This window comes from Leiobunum rupestre, chromosome 3, assembly GCF_980474605.1.
Source record: "Leiobunum rupestre chromosome 3, qqLeiRupe1.1.hap1, whole genome shotgun sequence".
Lineage (NCBI taxonomy): Eukaryota > Metazoa > Arthropoda > Arachnida > Opiliones > Sclerosomatidae > Leiobunum > Leiobunum rupestre.
In genome coordinates, this window is record NC_143386.1 from 9828268 (window position 1) to 9851512 (window position 23245).

Genomic DNA, 23245 nt, shown 5'->3' on the forward strand with positions numbered 1-23245 from the left:
TCGTGAGTCTGATTCATAAGTATAATGAATAGTTTAAAACGTGTTTTAAACATAGTTTTTTATTGTTCATTATTGTGTTTTTTATTGTTTGATTTAAAAACAGTTAAAAACAATGAATCTTGTTTAAAACAATAAAAAACATTGTTTTTGTTCTTTTTGAAAAAAACAAGGATTTTGCCAACCCTGTTGTTGAGGAAAACACCACTTTCGTCGTTTCATTGCGGGTAACACAATAAGCAAATATATATATTTTTAACGTGTTGTTGGAACGCTGTGGTTATATGCCGGATTAATAATATTGATTAATGAGGCATTTTAGAATTTTCCGAATCGACCCTTCTGAATCCAAAAATGCAGGTTTCAGGGGCGTAACATCATTATTAAAAAAGTTGTCAAAAACGATATTTCGCGTTTCCGGCGGATATGGAAATGCTACACATGAATCAAGAAAGAAAGATATTAGTAAAATATTAAAAATAAAATTGGTTTCAACTTGCTATCATTCATAGTTTTTGAGATAATCGCAAATAAGTGCCAAAATCCCAACGGCCGAAGACTTATTTAACAGAGTGTACACCTGTACCCCCTATTCCGCCGCCACTGAATCGTGCCCTTTTAAACGATAACCCTTTTGTACGAAGTTGGAGAACACTCAATCCTAAATAAAACGCCAGATAGAAAAATATAAAGTATAACTGTAGATGGCGCTGCTTCGCCGAATAAAACGAAATGCGCGAAAGAGAGTTTTAGCTTCGCTCCGACGATGGCGCCCCTAAAATGATTAATTCCCGCGTAGAGCCAGTCTCCTCTATCTCGACAGACTCTTCTCACCCCATCTACCGGCGGAGCGCTAAGGAGAAGATGCACTTCGGGGGCGCAAGTAAAAAGAGGGAAATGATATTCTTTGGACACGGATCGCTGCGAGAAGCATCGAAAATAGTGCCGCCCAGACTCGACGGCGCCAACACCTCAAACCTCCCATTCGCAGACCCCTATTACCCCCCCCCCTTCTCTATTCTGGCTCAACAAGTTCGGCTAGTCGCTATAGAGACAATCGTGTCCTTGTCAAGAAGCCATAAACTTCAGCTACTGAGGACAAACTAGTAGTTTCAGAGTCGTACCGACCCGGGTTCAGGGGCTACATTTTGAATCGGGCGCCAGGCTGTCTTTCATGTAGGGGGGGGGGGGGCAGGAACACTTCTATCTTTAAAATATCAAAACTATCATAACTAATCATAATTTTAATTTATATGTTTGTATTGTCTTGGTCACAACTACGTATAGGCTTTGCCTCAGTGGTTGCCAGCAAAGTTGTTTATTGCAAAATAAATATTATTATTATTATATTTTTTTTAAGTGTTGTAAGACGGAAACCTTTCCCGGAAAATGACCGAGGCCTTTTTTCCGGAAAATTAATTTAACAAAAATTATTTCGTAGTTTCGCAATATCCAGATGGCGCTGCATGCGGATTTTCATTCTGGAAAGAATAATACAATCGCCGAAAGCGATTTTGGCCTCAAATTTCAAAAAAGTACCTTCAGAAAAGTATAGAAATTCGTAATCAGCTCAATAATAGGCGAAACTATAAAGTCCAGGGGGACTGAAAAGATGGTAGTCACGTGACTTTGTGGAGAACTGTAGCGCCATCTATCTTAAGAAATACGAACTATTATTCATTTTATTTTGCTAATAGCGGTTTAAACTTTGATCGATTCATCTAAATTATCTATTTATTATTATTACTTAAAACATTTTGTAATAGGAAAGTGTAAGTTAATTAGCTGTCTGCAGTATTTGGAAGGAATATTTTTTTCTTTACCGTCACACGGCCAACTATGAACACGATATACGGAATCGAAGTTGGCTGTGAAATGGTAGTCACGTGATTTTGTTTTCCCATTTTAACAAGTTGGTTAAGAACAAATTTACTTTATAGTTTCGCCTATTCAAATTGTATAAAGATTTTTAGAGCTTCCTTTAACAGGAGTAAAATAAATCTCATTTGGAAGTTCCAGTTTTGCCGTTATCGAAAAATTAAAAAAAAATTATCTATTTAATTCTTAGGTCACACCAGAAGTATATGATATACTCTCACGAGAAAAGTATGCATCTCCCTTTAGTACTAAGTTTTCAAAATGCGTTTTGGAAGAAACAATTGTTATGGTGAAATTCGTCCTATATGGCTTTTCTTTAAATTAGTTCCTAATCTGGTGAGCCTTGATGCTTTGTACGCTTCCATGAATTGCTTTGAAAATAACTTCCTTTGAAAACTATTTCACGCTCCATTTTTAATTAAGGCCTAGAGCGCCATCTCTTGAAAGGAATACCAAACATTATTCATTATTGTATATTAATTAATTATGATAAATGTTTTTATAAATATGTAGCATTTTGTAAAATTAATATATAGACTTAATTACATTTCATTACTATTATTTAGTGGATGTTGGTTTCTATATAAAATATAATATTTAATAATTAATAATTAATAGCATAAAATCATTCATTTCAGATTAGACATTCTCGTTATAGCATAGTCTATATAAAGTAGCGAAAATTTGTTATTTGTGGAAATTTAAATTATGAATACTTTCGATTTTGGTCGATAGATGGCGGCATTTGAGTATAACACAAATAAACAATTTGGTAGAACCAAGAATGTATTTATAGGGAAACTGAATATGCTTAGACAACCTGCTTGCATCATGGTCAAATTGGCCCCCTTGCACGAGACAGGGGAAGGAAAAACGTCACAGGTGTGGGCTTCAATCGCGTCGGAAGTCGTCCGTTTTAGGGAACCAATGAGATTTGATTGGAATTTGAGGGGAGGAGTTTACTGTTAGAGCGTGAGGTAGTTTGCGAATCGCGCTAAAAATGGTCTCAACATAGTCATTCGTAGAACCATAAGTAACATAATAACATAAGTATTACACTTCCTAGTCACCCAATGCAAATTTTTTAATGATAGTCTGTTTCGCCAATGACAACGTAAACGATTACGTACCAACGGACCGACAACTCTCCGCGAACTACTAGTATTTGGAGGATGCCCTTGTCTAGGTTAACGGTAATAGTTAGTGTAGGGAGCTGTTGGCTCGATCTCGTGGCATGCAGGGCTTGCCACCACCCTCCTACGCATTGTAACCCGGCCACCTGAATTAAGGGCTTCAAAAGTCGCATGATGACTTAGGCCTAAGGTGGTGCCTTGGGTATTAGCCTAGCTGATTATTATTATTATTAATCCTTTTCGATGGACCAGCCAAGGCCTATTGAAATGCTTTCAATGGTGCAAATAACGCTTACTTTTGGGAAACAATGATGAATTATTGAATCGGAAGATAAAAGTAACTATTATAAACACTGGCTCTATTTCAGAAGTTAGTATTTTTCGAATTTCAAACCTAAACGCGTGTACGCTCGTATTTCTTGCCATCAAACTAAACAACTATTTTGCTAACGGAAACAGTAGGAAGGGACGAGTTCCCTGTTCGGAAACTTCCTATTTCGCAATCACTCCACGACAGACTATCATTAACCGAAAAAAAACTGAGCCAGTTCCAAGTTCACCCTTACGTAAATCGGTTATTGTAATAGAGAGGTTAGGCAGATCACTCTAGAAGTTTGAACAACAACGTCTGGAGTAACGTGACCCTTTTAGACGTTTAATCTTTCCCGTTTGTACTTCGTAGTCGAATACTTAATATATATTTATAGTGTTTAAATAAAAATACTGATAATCATAATTTTCCAACTCCACAAATAGAGACAGAGTTAAGAAGACTAATTATTTATCTAGCAGCGTACTTGTTAAAAGCGTAAATACTTGTTTGCATTGAAATACTCCTAGGCCTTGTACAATTAAGACGAATTTGGCGAAATAAGTACGAGTACACAAAAAGATAAATTCGCGGTACACACGGGCACACGAAGAAACAAATAATGATGTTACGTCATCACTCATACCATAAGTAACATAATAACAATAAGTATGACAATTAACGAGATTTACAATCAAACTGATTTTTATAGTTATTGCGTAATCAAGATGTTTTCTCAGCACAGAGCCCTCTAGTGTCTACGCTATGCGAGACTTCCGCTCAGCCAAAATATCTGTTTTCCGATAGATAGGCGGAATATTAGGCTAAAATGATAAAAATTAAAAAAGATTTTCTCGGCGCCACGAGCTCATGTTTTTTTTATCACGCGTGATTCGCACGCGCGCTTCTAAACAAAGCCGAAGCCCCTCGCGACTCCAGAACGTGCTCTCCGATATTAGGCTTAAATTTTTATCAAAAAGTAGTCACCCAAAACGGTAAGTCGCGAGTCCAAGTCACAGCTTGAAGAGAGTATTAGTGCCGAAAAAAAGTTGGGTTAGAATTTAGTATTAAAGCAATAGGAAGTGTCATACTTATTATTATTGTTATTATGTTACTTATGCTCATACCCATACATAACGCAGGTTTTAGTATAGTTCAAACGACGTTTTTAATTCATCGTGTACCCTGGGTTGGCGAAAGGTGTGCAATTTGTTAAAATTTGATTGCAAACGTACTTGATTGCGTTAGCCGGTGAACCGTTTGTCCCGACGTTATTGTTAAAACTTCGAGAGCGCCTTGCTTAACCTCTCTCAGGGTGACCAGGGAAAAGCTTTGAAAATTTTATAGGAAAAATAAGAATTTTAGGGGCGAATTATAGGAAAATACAGGAAACTAAATAGGCGAATTATAGGAAAATATAGGAATCTAAATAGGCTAAATATAAAATAGGCGAATTATAGGAAACTAAATAGGTTAAGAAAAATATGGGAAAAATAATAAGGTAATTATTGCATAACGGTATACTTTGACTCGAATCACTTAGAATATTGATAATGTTTTGTACACTGCTTTCTTGCATTATTGGATCACTTCGCGGATATGCAAAGCTCGTATATTTCAAAATTTTGTTCGAAAATGGCAGAATTTACAGTAGATGATGACACGTACAAAAAAGTTCTTTCATTTTCAAAAGACCGTGAAATTATAGGAAAATAGGTAAGAATAAAGGAAATTATAGGGAGGCATTAAAAAATATAGGAAATATAGGAAATCTGGTCACCCTGCTCTCTATTATGAGACAGCAACGGCGTTTAGCTAGAAAGGAGTACTTTCGTAAGGGGAATTAGACTCTCGTGAGAGTGTAGGACAAAAAAGGAAAAAATTGGTGGATGCATTGACGTAGAGATCGTTTGATTCGCGACTGACTTCCGGCGTGATTCTCGGGGCCGAAGCCCCTTTAAACGACGCTTCAGATTTGTGGATCAGTGCTCGAAATCGCTTTTTTTATTCAAGTCGTAAAAACCGTATAGAGCGATATCAGTTGAATTGAAACGGGCATTTGGGATCTGTTTACTCCCAAAAGCACGTTGCGCCGTTGAAGAGAGACTAGATTCACGCGTGCTCCGGGACAAATTATCCTAATTCGACGCACTCTTATAAAGCTTTAAACCGAGGTTCTCGTGTTACTGCGTAAGTAATATGACCCTGCGCAATCATTTTAAATTATCGCTCCATAAACGGAGGTCGTTTAAGCCCAGATGACACCGTTAAAAGATTTGCAAAATGCAAAGTAATTTGAATATCGAATGGTCAAAGAGGAACGCTTATATAATTCACCCCCGAAAGCTAGTTCTAACTCCCAAACCAAAAATTGATCCTGGAATTCGAAATATTCAATAGCTGGTATTCGAGATAAATTTAGACAGTTCGGCGGCCATTGGTCAAGGGTAGTGTTGTAAGTCTGAAAATGACCGAGGCCTTTTTTTCCGGAAAATATTCCGTATTTTTCCGAGATTAGTCTAATATATTATATGCAAATTTAAATAAAGCGGCATTTTCGCCTCATTTTTTCGAATCTAAAAGTAAAACTAAACCTCTATACTAGCTTTAAACTGATTAACTATGTAACACTATTAATCTTTTATAGTATGTTTACGGTTATTAAACATTTTATATCGATAAAAAGATAAAAACATTAAAACCCCTTAAAAAGTAATTTATGTTTCAATTTCTTATTTTTTCCGATTTGCGGAAAATTTCCCGCATTATTTTTTTCCGGAAAATTAACAACACTATACTCTCAAAGGATTGGAGTAATGGGGGAAATAACAATGGCTTTTGATCCCAGCTGGTGGCTCTGGGTGAAAACTCCTTCCGCGTTGAGTTCGCAAGTACTTTCCCCACGGATTTAAAGAGGTTTTCCCCCGAGTTCGTCAATTTTCCCTTTCCATAAAAACTTGTTGAGGTTAATGGTATAAGCATAAGTTAATGATACCTCTAAGTAGACAAATAAGCCCTTTCAAGGTGGAATCTTTGTCCAGAAAATGTGATGTCAAATCTTGTCTCTCCGATTCCCGCGAAAATGAAAGTTTTGAAAAATATCTCGGACCCAGCGCCGCTGTGCGGTTGAGAATGAAACTATACTCTTAAACGCACCTCCGCAATCGACCGCCATTACCTTACAGTCTACGGGGAGGGTGATGAAAAAACCGGTTTTGGGGGATGAAATTTCTGTGGTAGAGGGCTTGCTCGATGGTTGTCTGTACGATAATGGCGGCGCCCAGTAAACGTTTCTAAAAAGAGTGTAGCAAAAAAACGTTCTAAGGGAATACCGAAATTTATCTCTTTTGGGGAAGTTCAAGCTAGCCTTGCACCCAACGGGATTAAAGAAACGTCAGCTTCGGCAGTTCCAAGTCTATGTTAAGGCTACTTTGATACGCAGTACGGAGAGACATAGGTCAATTTGGACAAGCATATCCGCCATAGGCAGCATAGCCATTTGTCTACTTAGAGGTATCATTAACTTATGGTATAAGTAAGTGTTGGCTCGCGTGGCATGAAGGGCTTGAAACCACCCTCCTACGCATCGTAACCGGGTCACCTGAATTAATGGCTTTAAAAGTCGCTTGGTGACTTAGGCCTAAGGTGGTGCCTTGGGTAATATATAGCCTAGCTGATTATTATTATTATTATTAAGTCTATAAGTGAAGCGAGGAAAAACTCCTCCTGTGTTGAGATTGTAAGTTATCTACCCATTGATTAAAAGGTTTTTACATCGGGTTCTTAATTTTACCCTTTCCATAAACTCGTGTTGCGGATAACGATATTAGTAATAATACATTCAGGTATGCAATGTGCAACTCCAAACTAGTGTAAAAGTTATGCGAAGGCATGAAAGACATCAACGATTAAAAGTACACTATAAAGCAAATTTATTGTTAAAATATTTTAACAATAAATTTGCTTTATAGTGTACTTTTAATCGTTGATGTCTTTCATTCCTTCGCCTACATTCAGGTACTTAAATATTTGTAAGTGCCGATATTCTAATATCCACCCTCACATACCTTGTGACGAAAGTTCGTTTGCTTTCACACAGACGATTGCCATCTGTCATTAAAAAGCAGACGAAGTTACACTACGAAGTATGCGATGGTGGTACCAGACACTAATGCTAGACCGATGGGGTAGTTCACTTATATGATTAAGTTGGCACCCTTGATCGATTAAATGGAATAAATCATGATTAAGCTTACTAAGTGGAATAAATCATGGTTAAGCTAATTAAATGGAATAGACCATGATTAAGCTGATTAAATGGAATAAACCATGATTAAGATTATTAAATCACGATCAAATCGAGTTAGTGATTAAGCCGATTAAAATGATTAAATCACGATCAAATCGAGTTAGTGATTAAGCCGATTAAAATGATTAAATCACGATCAAATCGAGTTAGTGATTAAGCCGATTAAAATGATTAAATCACGATCAAATCGAGTTAGTGATTAAGCCGATTAAAATGATTAAATCACGATCAAATCGAGTTAGTGATTAAGCCGATTAAAATGATTAAATCACGATCAAATCGAGTTAGTGATTAAGCCGATTAAAATGATTAAATCACGATCAAATCGAGTTAGTGATTAAGCCGATTAAAATGATTAAATCACGATCAAATCGAGTTAGTGATTAAGCCGATTAAAATGATTAAATCACGATCAAATCGAGTTAGTGATTAAGCCGATTAAAATGATTAAATCACGATCAAATCGAGTTAGTGATTAAGCCGATTAAAATGATTAAATCACGATCAAATCGAGTTAGTGATTAAGCCGATTAAAATGATTAAATCACGATCAAATCGAGTTAGTGATTAAGCCGATTAAAATGATTAAATCACGATCAAATCGAGTTAGTGATTAAGCCGATTAAAATGATTAAATCACGATCAAATCGAGTTAGTGATTAAGCCGATTAAAATGATTAAATCACGATCAAATCGAGTTAGTGATTAAGCCGATTAAAATGATTAAATCACGATCAAATCGAGTTAGTGATTAAGCCGATTAAAATGATTAAATCACGATCAAATCGAGTTAGTGATTAAGCCGATTAAAATGATTAAATCACGATCAAATCGAGTTAGTGATTAAGCCGATTAAAATGATTAAATCACGATCAAATCGAGTTAGTGATTAAGCCGATTAAAATGATTAAATCACGATCAAATCGAGTTAGTGATTAAGCCGATTAAAATGATTAAATCACGATCAAATCGAGTTAGTGATTAAGCCGATTAAAATGATTAAATCACGATCAAATCGAGTTAGTGATTAAGCCGATTAAAATGATTAAATCACGATCAAATCGAGTTAGTGATTAAGCCGATTAAAATGATTAAATCACGATCAAATCGAGTTAGTGATTAAGCCGATTAAAATGATTAAATCACGATCAAATCGAGTTAGTGATTAAGCCGATTAAAATGATTAAATCACGATCAAATCGAGTTAGTGATTAAGCCGATTAAAATGATTAAATCACGATCAAATCGAGTTAGTTATTAAGCCGATTAAAATGATTAAATCACGATCAAATCGAGTTAGTGATTAAGCCGATTAAAATGATTAAATCACGATCAAATCGAGTTAGTGATTAAGCCGATTAAAATGATTAAATCACGATCAAATCGAGTTAGTGATTAAGCCGATTAAAATGATTAAATCACGATCAAATCGAGTTAGTGATTAAGCCGATTAAAATGATTAAATCACGATCAAATCGAGTTAGTGATTAAGCCGATTAAAATGATTAAATCACGATCAAATCGAGTTAGTGATTAAGCCGATTAAAATGATTAAATCACGATCAAATCGAGTTAGTGATTAAGCCGATTAAAATGATTAAATCACGATCAAATCGAGTTAGTGATTAAGCCGATTAAAATGATTAAATCACGATCAAATCGAGTTAGTGATTAAGCCGATTAAAATGATTAAATCACGATCAAATCGAGTTAGTGATTAAGCCGATTAAAATGATTAAATCACGATCAAATCGAGTTAGTGATTAAGCCGATTAAAATGATTAAATCACGATCAAATCGAGTTAGTGATTAAGCCGATTAAAATGATTAAATCACGATCAAATCGAGTTAGTGATTAAGCCGATTAAAATGATTAAATCACGATCAAATCGAGTTAGTGATTAAGCCGATTAAAATGATTAAATCACGATCAAATCGAGTTAGTGATTAAGCCGATTAAAATGATTAAATCACGATCAAATCGAGTTAGTGATTAAGCCGATTAAAATGATTAAATCACGATCAAATCGAGTTAGTGATTAAGCCGATTAAAATGATTAAATCACGATCAAATCGAGTTAGTGATTAAGCCGATTAAAATGATTAAATCACGATCAAATCGAGTTAGTGATTAAGCCGATTAAAATGATTAAATCACGATCAAATCGAGTTAGTGATTAAGCCGATTAAAATGATTAAATCACGATCAAATCGAGTTAGTGATTAAGCCGATTAAAATGATTAAATCACGATCAAATCGAGTTAGTGATTAAGCCGATTAAAATGATTAAATTGAGTTAGTGATTAAGCCGATTAAAACGATTAAATCATGATCAAATCGAGTTAGTGATTAAGCCGATTAAAACGATTAAATCATGATCAAATCGAGTTAGTGATTAAGCCGATTAAAATGATTAAATCACGATCAAATCGAGTTAGTGATTAAGCCGATTAAAATGATTAAATCACGATCAAATCGAGTTAGTGATTAAGCCGATTAAAATGATTAAATCACGATCAAATCGAGTTAGTGATTAAGCCGATTAAAATGATTAAATCACGATCAAATCGAGTTAGTGATTAAGCCGATTAAAATGATTAAATCACGATCAAATCGAGTTAGTGATTAAGCCGATTAAAATGATTAAATCACGATCAAATCGAGTTAGTGATTAAGCCGATTAAAATGATTAAATCACGATCAAATCGAGTTAGTTATTAAGCCGATTAAAATGATTAAATCACGATCAAATCGAGTTAGTGATTAAGCCGATTAAAATGATTAAATCACGATCAAATCGAGTTAGTGATTAAGCCGATTAAAATGATTAAATCACGATCAAATCGAGTTAGTGATTAAGCCGATTAAAATGATTAAATCACGATCAAATCGAGTTAGTGATTAAGCCGATTAAAATGATTAAATCACGATCAAATCGAGTTAGTGATTAAGCCGATTAAAATGATTAAATCACGATCAAATCGAGTTAGTGATTAAGCCGATTAAAATGATTAAATCACGATCAAATCGAGTTAGTGATTAAGCCGATTAAAATGATTAAATCACGATCAAATCGAGTTAGTTATTAAGCCGATTAAAATGATTAAATCACGATCAAATCGAGTTAGTGATTAAGCCGATTAAAATGATTAAATCACGATCAAATCGAGTTAGTTATTAAGCCGATTAAAATGATTAAATCACGATCAAATCGAGTTAGTGATTAAGCCGATTAAAATGATTAAATTGAGTTAGTGATTAAGCCGATTAAAACGATTAAATCATGATCAAATCGAGTTAGTGATTAAGCCGATTAAAATGATTAAATCATGATCAAATCGAGTTAGTGATTAAGCCGATTAAAATGATTAAATCATGATCAAATCGAGTTAGTGATTAAGCCGATTAAAATGATTAAATCACGATTAAGCTGATTAAATCGATTAAATCACGATTAAGCTGATTAAATCGATTAAATCACGATTAAGCTGATTAAATCGATTAAATCACGATTAAGATGATTAAATCGATTAAATCACGATTAAGATGATTAAATCACGATCAAGCTGATTAAATCACGATTAAGATGATTAAATCACGATCAAGCTGATTAAATCGATTAATCACGATTAAGCTTAGTAGATCATGATTAAACAGATAAACTTGTGAATAAATCAATATTAAAAAGATTAATTCAAGATTAAATCAAGATGAAAAGATTAAATCAAGATTAAAAAGATTAAAAGATTAAATTTCGACTAAATCGGATTAAAAATTTAATCTCGATTAACACGATCAAGTATGCACCCGAAAGAGGAGTGATCTACCCCTCGTGCTAGACTCTCATTCTTATGACGTGAATGTGTTCTTGTTCATGGATAGTGTAGGAAGCTGTTTGTTCACTTGGCATGAAGAGCTTGCCACCATCCTACGCAGTGGCGTTGTCAGGGTTTCACCATGGGGCGCTAAAGCCACAGTTTAATCATTTCCTTGGTCCTAGAAATTCTTAGGAGTTTCGAGGGAATAAAATTAAAGGTACAAAATAAAACAATTTTAAAACTGAAAACCATATTATATTTCCAAATATTTTTACACAATTAAATTAAATAATTTTAAACTTCTTCACAATTATTATTTTTGGAATCTAAGATTTGCTGTGAAGGCAACCCTAGCGACGCCACTGCTTCTACGCATTGTAACCCGGCCACCAGTAATAATAGTAATACAATCATTACTGATTTAGGCCCAAATAGCACCTTGGGTATTAGTCTATCTGCTTGTTAAATTATTTTCCATAAGAGCGTTGGTGATTCGAATATAATTACTGACAGCCATTTGTGGAATGACATAGCATTGACGTCATACCCAAAAAGAAACGCCCCTCTGACGATAAAAATACGCAACTCGCTGACTATGACGACCTGTCAAAGAACCCTTACTAGGCCTAACGAATTAGGCCACCAAAAATGTGTGATTATTCTTGAAATGGCTCTAACAAGGAGACTACCCGAGGTGTTTATCTCCAATAGACCTCCGTGTAACTTGAAAATCCCAAAAAGGGTAGACAAGAATGGGCTTTCGTTTTGCCATGGCAACCGAAAATGTTTTTGAAAATTAAAAACCTGATTTTTGCTACGGAAATTGACCCATATTTCAACAAATTTACCCAAACTTACCCAATTTACGTATATAAACCCAAATTTACGTATATAAACCCACATTTACCCATTTAATGTGCTTTACCACAATTTACCCAAATTTAAGTTTATTTACCCAATTTACACATTTTCTGAATTCTGTTTCTAATTAATTAAATTATTAATAATTTCCGTTTAGAAAATCAGGTTTTAAGTTGTCAAAAACATTTTCGGTTTCCATGTCCAAATGCAAGCCCATTCTTGTCCACCCTTTAGGGAATTTTCAAGTTATACGAAGGTGTACTTACCACCCGAGTTTGAACGAAATCGGAGATATGACACATAATTATAAACTTACGCTATAGTGATTACGACATCACGAGACTAGTGTCACAACCCGCTATAAATTTCCAATCGCGCTAGGCTATCAATAAAGCAATAAGACTGACTTGGCTTTCCTTTTGAGGATGGCCTCGGCTTCGGGATAGGTCTTGAGGGCCTCCCAGAGGTCATCTTTGGACAGAAGGAACAAATTGGAATATCCCTTGGAGCGGACATCGGCCGTCCGTCTCGTGTAGCCCTCCAGTCCCAAGAGACTGATCTCGCCGAAGACGCTGCCCTCCTTGAGAGTCGCCAACACGACGTCGTTATTTTCGCCACCTAGAACTTCCACCTGGCCGTTGTTCACGATGTACATCTCTTTTCCAATCTCCCCCTATTCGACGACAAAATAGGATGACCTAATCTATACTCGTTAAGACTCGGTCCCGACGGGGGTGCCGAGGCCACCTTTCTGCCCGCGGGACATTAGCGACTTATCTCACCTTTCGGCAGATGTAACCTTGAGGCAGGAAGAGGACGGGTTTGATCTTATGCACTAAGTCTCGCAGGAAGGAGCGGTCGCAATCTTTGAAGATTTGAACCTTGGCCAGCGTGTTGTAATGGACGCTGATGGCCACGTCCGTTTTCATTTTCAACGGCAAAGAGTCCAAAATCGTAGATTCGCCTGCAACGAACGAGGGGACTCGATTCAACTTATGGAATTCTATTAAAGGGGCTTGACACTTCGTCTACGTTGACCATAAACTGTTACTCAACTACCGGGGACAAACTAGGTTCTTTGTTGGAGGAATGTCTACCAGATTACCTAGATGGATATAAATAAGATCATGGTTTTGTTCATAGAACGTACAAAGATCACCTTACTACGATGTGGCTGTCAACTAGGAGCAACAAACACAAGGAGAACGCAGCTAGCCTTTAAACACGCTAACGCAGTGTTGTGTACAAATTTCATTGGACGAACCTTTACGCTGAACGTTTTACGGAAAGGGGGAAGACAATTTCGGAATTTTCCCCTTCCAACGGCAGCAGGCGCTAAAGCGTCTAACCAATGGAAAATGTACACAAGAAAATGCACGACTTTTGTATTCTCCTTGTGTAGGGGTGCTGTGTTTGTTGTTCCTAGTTGTCAAGAAGGCAGGGCTTAAATAATCGATTTTAATGACGCTCTCCAAATGGCCAAACAATAGCCAATAAGAACTTGATCTAACTGCAGTATCATCGGCAAGAGCCGCTATCTTCGCATACACGTGCTATAATTTCCGGTTCGCGTTATTGACCATGACCTGGGGTGGCTCGTAATGTCCTGCCCCTGCGACAAACTGACGATGCGAAGGGTATATATGAATGAATTCATTTTAAACCAAAAACGGTTTTTGGTTTAAAATTTCAAAATAATGTCTTTTAAAAACGAAGCTAGTGTTTACAATAGTCAATTTTATGTTCAGATTGAATAATTTGTCTTTATTTCCTGTCATCAAGACTTAGTTTTACTTTTAAAAGTGTGACAATTTTCAAAAGGCCTTGTCCTCAAATGGAAATAAGGTGTACATAGGTGTATTAATATTATTTTGGAACATAATGGGATAATAATAATAATAATCAGCTAGGCTAATACCCAAGGCACCACCTTAGGCCCAAGTCAACAGGTGGTTGGGTTAAGCCCCTCATTACACGCGAGCCCACAGCGTCGACAAGTTTTTATGTAAAGAGGAAACCGAAGAACTCGTGGGAAAACCCCCTTTAACCAGTAGACAGATAACTTAAGGATGTCTATTATTATAATTATTTTCATTTATTAACTCTATTAAACCAAGAATGTATTTATTTATACTCAGGGAGAATGAATATGTCGAGATTATTTTTAGCGTTTCTCCAATTCCACCCGTTGGGCCCTCCGGTATGCTCCTCCGCTTTAATAAAATCAAATAATACTGCAATCTCATTGGTTCTTGAAAATTACGTTTTTCGACGAGATTACCGCTGCTACGAGGACGCAAAACAATAAGACCGCCTCCTTACCCCCCCCCCCCCTTAGCGTGACGGGGTTAGGGCCTCAACTTGTCCGTCGATAGTCTTGACATATTCATTCTCCCTGAGTATAAATAAATACATTCGTGATTAAACCAATAGAAACAAAGCTTAAATCATATGTAAAAAGTGGCAATAAATAACACAATTTTTACATTAAACCACAGATAAAAATTTACAAACTTCAACGTCCTGTCCTAACAATAATTTTTCTATAGAACGCCTTTACACCAATGACCGGATAAATCATAGCTTGACTAATAACAGACAACTTTCCGCTAATTATTACAAATCTATGGAACTCCCAGGTAAGGATGTCCACACTTTGGTAAATTATTAAAATAATTTATCAATCGATTATAAAATTGACCATTATAAACGCTCGTTTTTAAAGGCAATAATCGAGGGGGTAATCACTTAAGTAATCAGCTATAAAAATCGTAGGTAATCACAGTAAATTGCTTAAAAAATCACTGGAAATCACCGAGAAATTGTAAGAAATATCATTATCAAAATTGAGTTTCCAGGGTATTGGTTTGTATTTAACATGGTAGCGATTTTACCAAAACCTCTGATTACCTACTGACAAACTCGATGGTCTGAGTTTCGTCCAAATTCTGTAAACTCTACAGAAAAATTATTTTAGAAATTTTTCAATTAACTTGAAAATCCTGAAATTTTAGCGAAAATCTCAAAATCAGCCTAAATCAACAGAAAAATCGTGCTCTGTGATCTCAAAATCAGTTTCTGACTCCTGAAATAACTTTGAGATTCAAAATCCCGTAAGCAACCTTTGTCTATATAGAACCCCTTGGACAAACTTATTAACAATAAATATGAATTTTCCCTTGACTAATTTTTCATTGGGCAGTTCACATGAGTGTCAGTTTGCCAACTTACTGAAGGTTTTCTGCTGTTCCCACGTGTGATTCAACCAGAGGCGGACCCTCCTTTGAAGGTCATCTGGAAGGTCGAGATTCCTCAAGTAGCGGACGCTCTGGTCCATCAGTTGTCTGTATTGATTTTTGCTCTGAGTCGCCGTAGCCACTATGTCCCTGATCTGCAAATGACCATATTATCGACCCCGTTCTAAAAAATGTATTTTACACTTCGGCGTCACAAAGGTCAAAATACCTGTCCAATCAAAAACGCGAAGACGAAAACGCCCATCAACCAACTGGCCGTCATAAATACGTATTCGAATTCGTTCTCAGGTTTCGAATTTCGCCCGATGGAAGTCGCTGTTTTCGTGGCGAAGTAAAAACAACGAATGTACCTACGATCGATTTCAGTAGATATATTATTTAATCAAATAATAATAATATTTTTCATTCAATTTAAACGGAGGTTTATTATAGCTCTGTTACGAGAGAAGTATTAAAATTAAACATGTACCTTCGTAGGCTCCAGGCACTATACAATGGGAGCTAATTTCCCGCTAAATCGCGGAAGGGTACACCGCATCACGCCTGAAAAATTGACAGCGTGTATTACTCCGCCTAAAATTTTATATTTTATATTTTATTTATATAAAATCATATAATGCCTGGTAACAGAAAATAATATACGTATATACACTTGGAATGTCAAAGGATTCATTAAAGTGAAGAGAAGCACATTGTGAAAAAACTAAATTAAAAGAGACTTAAAACGGTTTAAAATTCACAATTTATTTAAAAAATCCAACGTTTCGGAGGAACTTTTCCTCCTTCTTCGGGGATTTTTACAATTCATTTTTAAATAAATAAATTGTGAATTTTAAAACCGTTTTAAGTATTTTTTAATTTAATTTTAATTCTCCGAAACCGGTTATAGAAAAGGGCGGGGCTTAATCCACGTCGAATGTAAGACGTCAAGCGTTATTTCAAATTTATTACCTGGCTGCCGTCGCTAAGACTGTGACAACAGACTTACCAGAAAAATAATTTAAGAAACCCCCACTAGAATATTTTGGAGAATTTATAACGTATTTATCTAGTTTCGCGTATAAACACGTATTTATATGATTAAAAAAGGCACAGAAGGTAAATGAACTTCTATTCGAGAATGTCTACTGGGAGTCGAGCCTAGCTTAGCACCTCAAGAGCGAAATCTCGACTGTAAACCGCGCCCGTTTCATCACGGTCAACCATAGTCTTCCTTAGACATTGCAAGTAGATTTAGCCCAGCACTATTTTTTTAGCAAAACATTTTTTTTTGACAGATACTTATCTAGTAACAGTTTCTTATAGACTTCTGATTGAACTTACGCGTTCCCGTTTCCGTCGAACACCCATTTGTTGAGTCCGATACCTTCCCAGCTTGACATGGCGTAGTAGGCGCACGAATTCGCGTGTATTAAGAACATCATGTACAATAACGTATGGATGATCCTGAAAAGCAAAACTGATATTTCACCTTTAAAACATAATAATAAAGTAAAATTTGAATTCGCTCTTACTTTGTTGTTAAAAGTTTTAAACGACCAATTTATCTTTTTCATAATGGTTGTAAAAACAAATTCACGATATTTCAGGGGGGGGGGGACAAACACAGGAGTGGTTGGTCCCCTAGTAGAAAATTTAGAAGTGAACATTGTCCCCTTGTCCCCCTGGTTACAACCCCGCTGGACGCACCCACGCGGAAGCAAAGCGGACCTTGCACAACAAAGCCTATCACTTCTACACGTTGTTCTTACTAGTGTGTTTGTGCCATTAGCCACAAGGTCATTTGCAGGTGATAGCTTAAAGCAAGTGTCGGCTTGACGTGCAGTAGCTCTTTATCTCAGCATATGTCTCTAGCATCGAAATCAAAACAAGATGCTGAAGCTACATTTTGACCCAAAAGGCGGGACATCAAAGTACCCCTCGCGTTGATTAGCTGGTTTGTAAATTTTACAATATCTTAAATTATAGTAATTTTTTACAATATATTTTATATGGGGTATATAATTTAGGTTAAAGTGCACTAAGTAGAGTCATAAGTTAATGATACCTCTAAGTACACAAATGGCTATGCTGCCTATGGCGGAAATGCTTGTCCAAATCGACCTATGTCTCTCCGTACTGCGTATCAAAGTAGCCTCAACATACACTTGGAACTGCCGAAGCTTACGTTTCTTTAATCCTGTTTGGTGCAAGGCTAGCTTGAACTTCCCCAAAAGAGGAAAATTTCGATATTCCCTTAGAAAATTCGTTCCCCCCGCAGAGGCAGAAAAACGTTTTTTTTGCTATTGGTTTATTTATCTCATGTGACTGAAATTATAACGAATGAACTCTCTCCCTCTCCCTCTCCCCCTCCACCCCGCTAAGGCACCCCCACTAAGGTACGACTAGTAAAAGTAGCCCCTCCCAATATAGTTTCATTCTCGACCGCACAGCGGCGCTAGGTCAGAGATATTTTTCAAATCTTTCATTTTCGCGGGAATCGGAGGGACAAGATTTGACATAACATTTTCTGGACAAAGATTCCTCCTTGAAAGGGCTTATTTGTGTACTTAGAGGTATCATTAACTTATGGTAGAGTATAAGTGGTCTTATTATAATACTCAACAATGGCTCTCTGACGACGTTATTGTTTCGCTATTTTGAAGTTTAGCTTCCTTTGCCATTAATAGATGGCACCACGCTCTCCAGTAAAGTCGTTTTTGCGAAGACCCGGATAGATTCATGGACCTTCTCTAATAATAAGGGCCTTATCATTATGCAGGTGGCAATGATAGAGCCGACAGTTGCTTTAAATCAGGTGACAAGCCCTTCATGTCAGACGAGTCATCAGCTCTCCACACTTACTAATAACGTTAACCTCAACAAGTTTTTAGAAGCTGATAAACTAGACTAAAGTATAATAATAATAATAATAATAATAATCAGCTAGGCTAATACCCAAGGCACCACCTTAGGCCTAAGTCATCAAGCGACTTTTGAAGCCATTAATTCAGGTGGCCGGGTTACAGTGCGTAGGAGGGTGGTGGCAAGCCCTGCATGCCACGAGATCGAGCCAACAGCTCCCTACACTAACTATTACCGTTAACCTCGACAAGTTTTTATGGAAGGGGAAACCGAAGAACTCGGGGGAAAACCCCTTAAACCAGTGGGGAGAGAACTTGCAACAGCTAGTTCATTCTAAAACCTTTTTCAGACAGTGCTTATAAAGCCAAGTAAACCAGCTTTTAATATTTTTCATACATATTTCACTTAACTGTGGTTTAATAAATATAGTCCAAGCTCTGGTAAGCATCATCTGAAAACGGTATATACCGGTATATTTTATTAATTAATTAAATAATTAATAATATATTTCCTTGAAAAATCAGTGGGAGCCTAACCATTTAAATATAGAATTTACACTCCATATTTTCGCGATGTAATAAGCGAGTTTCAATAACCGCACCGCCATCTATTGGCTTTAAAAGTAACTATTAGGATGGTACTTGTCACAATAAAGACAAGCCTGAGGTCCAAGTCAGCTTTTTCGTCAAACCGCGCTTGTCAAATATTATTGAAACTCACTTATTGACGTATTTCATTGACGTTTTCTGTAAAATATCTTTTGAAAAATCATTGGGAGCCAGCGTAGATTCACGTTTCAAAGAAATAACCTTAGCAATATACTCAAATGCACACTTAATCTCGTAAGAGGTATTTTATATACTTCTGGGTATACTTAATTATTTGAGCGTAGTACCTTATAACAAAAGGAGTTTTAGCCACGGCGTCAACACGTTGAAAAAATTCCCAAAACGTTTGTATCTGTTACGTAAAGTTATAAATGTTTTCTTAATTGAGATTAATTTTAATTCTACAAATAATACCTACTTTTAAAAGTCTGGGTAATCTCAGTAGAGGATTTATACCCGCGACAAGATACAGTAAATCCAATGGAAGCAGGGATAACAGATCAAACTGTAATAATACATTTTTTAAATATGTTTACCCTAATATAACAAAGCGGACAAGAACTGACTTTAAAAGTATTTTGTTGAATATAATGTTTTCTAGTTTTCGCTATTTCTTCCTGTAAATAATTTTAAACGTTAATATTAAAATTATAATAATAATTTTATTAGAATTGTAATTACCATCCAGAGCCCATTTTGTAAGAATCTGATTCGGACTTTGATTAAAATCATGTCCTGGAAAATAAAATTTACTTTAATTAATCCTTATTATGTTATTTAAATAAATCTAAGGGCTGGTTTTCAATAGGTTAAAAAGGCCGCGACGGTGAGCGTTGAGGCGAAAAATTTCCGTTAAGGTTAGTTTTCACTAGGACAAAAACGCTATGACGATGAACGTTGACGCAAAAAATCCCCGTTAGGCCTAATGCAATTGACGGATTTTGAAATGACTTTTTAGCGCGCGACACTACAGATACATGTCTTGGGCATACAGCCTTCTTTGCGTGCTTTTTTGACCATAACATGAATAAATGAATTTTAAAAGCCGTCAATTATTTTGCGTCAACGGTCACCATCGCGAAGTTTTCGGCCTAGTGAAAACTAGCCTTCGAATTGGACAAGTTGTTTATTTCATTCGTCCGAATCGGTAGCATCACTTGTCCGAATTCTGTCGCTAAATTAGTATTTCTTATTGCTTTTATTTTGGTCCGGATTTTTTTAGTGCAAGAATTGAAAATAAAAAACTACATTGTAAATATCGTTGTTTGTTCAAGTTGTTTTTTCTTAATTGCTGCTATATCTATATATTGTATATTTTACGTCATATTCGTATTAATATCGATCAATGTTGTGGATATTTTAGGTTAGGTTAGGTTAGGTTAGGTTAGGTTAGGTTCACGTTAATGTTACTATTTTCTTATATTAACAATTTAAAAAAAAACAATTCCTAATGTTCGAAAAAACGGACAAACGATTATTCGAACAAATGAAATTCGCCAGTAAAGTTAACATAAATTGAACGACTAAATCACCAACAAAAGTTGTGATAAATTTTTCGGGCAAATGAAATACGATTTCGGACATACGATCCTGTTTTCCGGCATTCGGACCAATGATCATTCGGTCATTTGTACCACCGTTCGGACGAATGAAATTCGAACAAATGTACCCAAATCTAATTTTCAAGTATGTTCTATGCCATGAGTGAGTAATGATGAAAGCTTGATTTTCTCAGCCTACGAGGAGTTTTGATCTAGTGAAAACAAGCCTTTAGGCCTAAAGGCTGGCTCACACGGGCGGTGTTTTCCTGGTTTTCTCTATTTTCTCGTTTTACCACCTTTTCCTGTTGTTCTGGCAGGAAAACGAATGTACACGTGGACATAATTTGCCGGGTTTTACCGCTGCCAGCGCTACCGGTAAACGAGAAAATACAGAAAATCAAGACGATTCTTTGAGTTCTTACAGAAATCCATACCTCTACTTGGAATGCTTATTCTGCCCTATCGCGTATATTTATCATTAAGTTGGGAATATTAATCTAGAGGTCCAATCAAAACATCGGGTTTCAGTATTTCGCGAAACAAGTTTTTAAAAAAGAAGAATACTGCCGTCTGCTCCCAAATGACGAGAAAACTTTATCATTCTACCAGTGGCGCCGTCTATCTCGCAATGGTTCGTTCAAATAAGACGCGTTTTCCGGCAATTTTTTTTTCAAAAATAATGGATGGCGCCACGGGTCATATGATAACGTTTTCTCGTCATTTGGGAGCAGACGGCACATTCGTAATTTTCAAAAACTTGTTTCGCGGGGAGCAGATTTGACTGGATCTCTAGATTAATATTCCCAACTCAATGATAGTAAGATCACTCTGACGGCTTTGGCCCCGCCAACGAGAGAAAAAATCTCCTCTGCGCGCGCTCCCCTCGCACGTAGTTGTTTCTTAAGTTAACATAGTGACGTCAAAAAAAACCATCAGCCACATCGAGGCGAAAATCTGCCGCGATAAGCATTCCAAGTAGAGGTATGGATTCTTGGTTCTTACCAATAGATAGACTAGATCGCAAAAGTAGTCAGCTGCCATGAAATAAGGTCGGGTCTCCTCGGTTTCGTAGGGAAAGACAGCTCTCAATAGAATGAACCAAGAGTTGTACAAGTAACACAGCACGACCAAGAAAAGCCAGGCGATGTAGAATCGACTCTGAGGGTCAATGATCTGCGAATAATTCGTAATGACCGTTACATCTTGGATTAACAATAGTAGTGCCTACCTGGATATATCACTTGGAAAAAATCTGACCAGCAAATGACTTTTGCGACAGCAGCGCCGCTTCGGCGAAGTGAACGGAGAATTTCCGAAACTCCCGTAACACTTAGCCTTCTACAATGCAGAACCCGTAACAAACACTTAGCAAATGCACGCGGAACGATAGAGTGATATATCCAGGTAGGAACTGCTATTGGTAATACCAAGAATGTATTGAAGTTACTAAGAATATTGGACTACAGGATTCTGATTCCCATCCTCGCAGCCTTTGTAGCTTAAATTCGTCTGCTTTCCCATTCAAGTTTGCTATATGGTATGACCTTGAATGCGCCTTAAATGCAAACGAACTTTCTCCACAAAAGTTATGAGGATGGTACCAGGGGTTAATGCTATGCTGAAATATTCTTAGTAACTTCAATACATTCTTGTTAATACAAGGTTATATTCAACTAGCAATTCGTGTCATTTTTCTACTGGCGTACCTTGGGACATAGAGGAAGCTTCAAAGGACCAACTCTGACGAAGGTACATCCGTTGTCGTCATCATCGTATTCGCCGTAAGAACCGGGATGGATCAGAGATTCGAGACGTGGCCGACCATCTGGTTTGTCTTCCTCGGAGTCTGGCGGTGGTGCTACGCGAACGAAACTGACGTCAGTTAATCTTAACCTTGAGATGACCTTACCGCTTGGTCAACTTACACGGGGATGGTGTGGGTGGCTGAGCAATCCTGCTTTTGACACTCTGAGCGCGATTGGCAAAGGCCTCTACCAAGGCTTGAATCTTGCGCGCCACGAGTGATCCTCGCCCTCCCACCGTCACCCTAAACGGAACGATGTTAATTGGACTTCCTCTATCGTCGGTACCATTAGTGGATCATTCTCTCTAAGTAGACAAAACGTTATGCTACCTATGACTAGAGTCTTTGTCGGGGTCGGTCTGGCAGCCCTTTATAACTAGGGATGCACCGATATGGGTACAGCCGATATATCGGCCGATTTTATCGGCCTAGGATAGCCGATATATCGGCCGATATTAACAAAGTTACCTATCACAATATTATGCTTTTTTGTTTACTCTCGTAACCACCTGTTAAAAAATGATATGATCTAAGGCTTTTGGAGTCTAAAAACCACTTATGATTCCTGACCGTTTTGGACGTGAATAATTATTTCCTACAACAGCGATCAAAAAGAAACACCAGACAATGTTTTTCTAATACCAGAAATATCGGCTAATATCGGCCTCGCTTAAGCCGATATTGGCCGATACCGATATTTGCAAAATTAGCCGATATATCGGCCGATATATCGGTTACCGATATATCGGTGCATCCCTATTTATAACCGCCCTATACTGTGCATCACCTCAACTTCACTCTGAATTTATACTGCCGAATGTAACGTTTCTTACATCTCTTATGGTACGTTTCACGTCTGAAATTGCTCGAGAGCCCAAGATAGA

General features: G+C 36.8%; 1 protein-coding gene across 4 annotated transcripts in view; it reads right to left on the minus strand.

Moving 5' to 3' along the window:
- The window catches only part of CngB (Cyclic nucleotide-gated ion channel subunit B), a 45078-nt gene that overhangs the window by 15683 nt on the left and 6150 nt on the right, over positions 1-23245 (minus strand). For all 4 annotated transcript variants that reach the window (XM_090169220.1, XM_090169219.1, XM_090169221.1 and 1 more), the window contains 12 exons: positions 22483-22604; positions 22264-22415; positions 21560-21730; positions 19698-19751; positions 19583-19633; positions 19435-19521; positions 19304-19368; positions 16888-17010; positions 15773-15914; positions 15539-15698; positions 13090-13271; positions 12715-12980 (listed from right to left, as the gene is read on the minus strand). In XM_090169220.1, the coding sequence (XP_090025346.1) occupies positions 12715-12980; positions 13090-13271; positions 15539-15698; positions 15773-15914; positions 16888-17010; positions 19304-19368; positions 19435-19521; positions 19583-19633; positions 19698-19751; positions 21560-21730; positions 22264-22415; positions 22483-22604 (1575 nt within the window). The remainder of the gene's footprint in view (positions 1-12714; positions 12981-13089; positions 13272-15538; positions 15699-15772; positions 15915-16887; positions 17011-19303; positions 19369-19434; positions 19522-19582; positions 19634-19697; positions 19752-21559; positions 21731-22263; positions 22416-22482; positions 22605-23245) is intronic.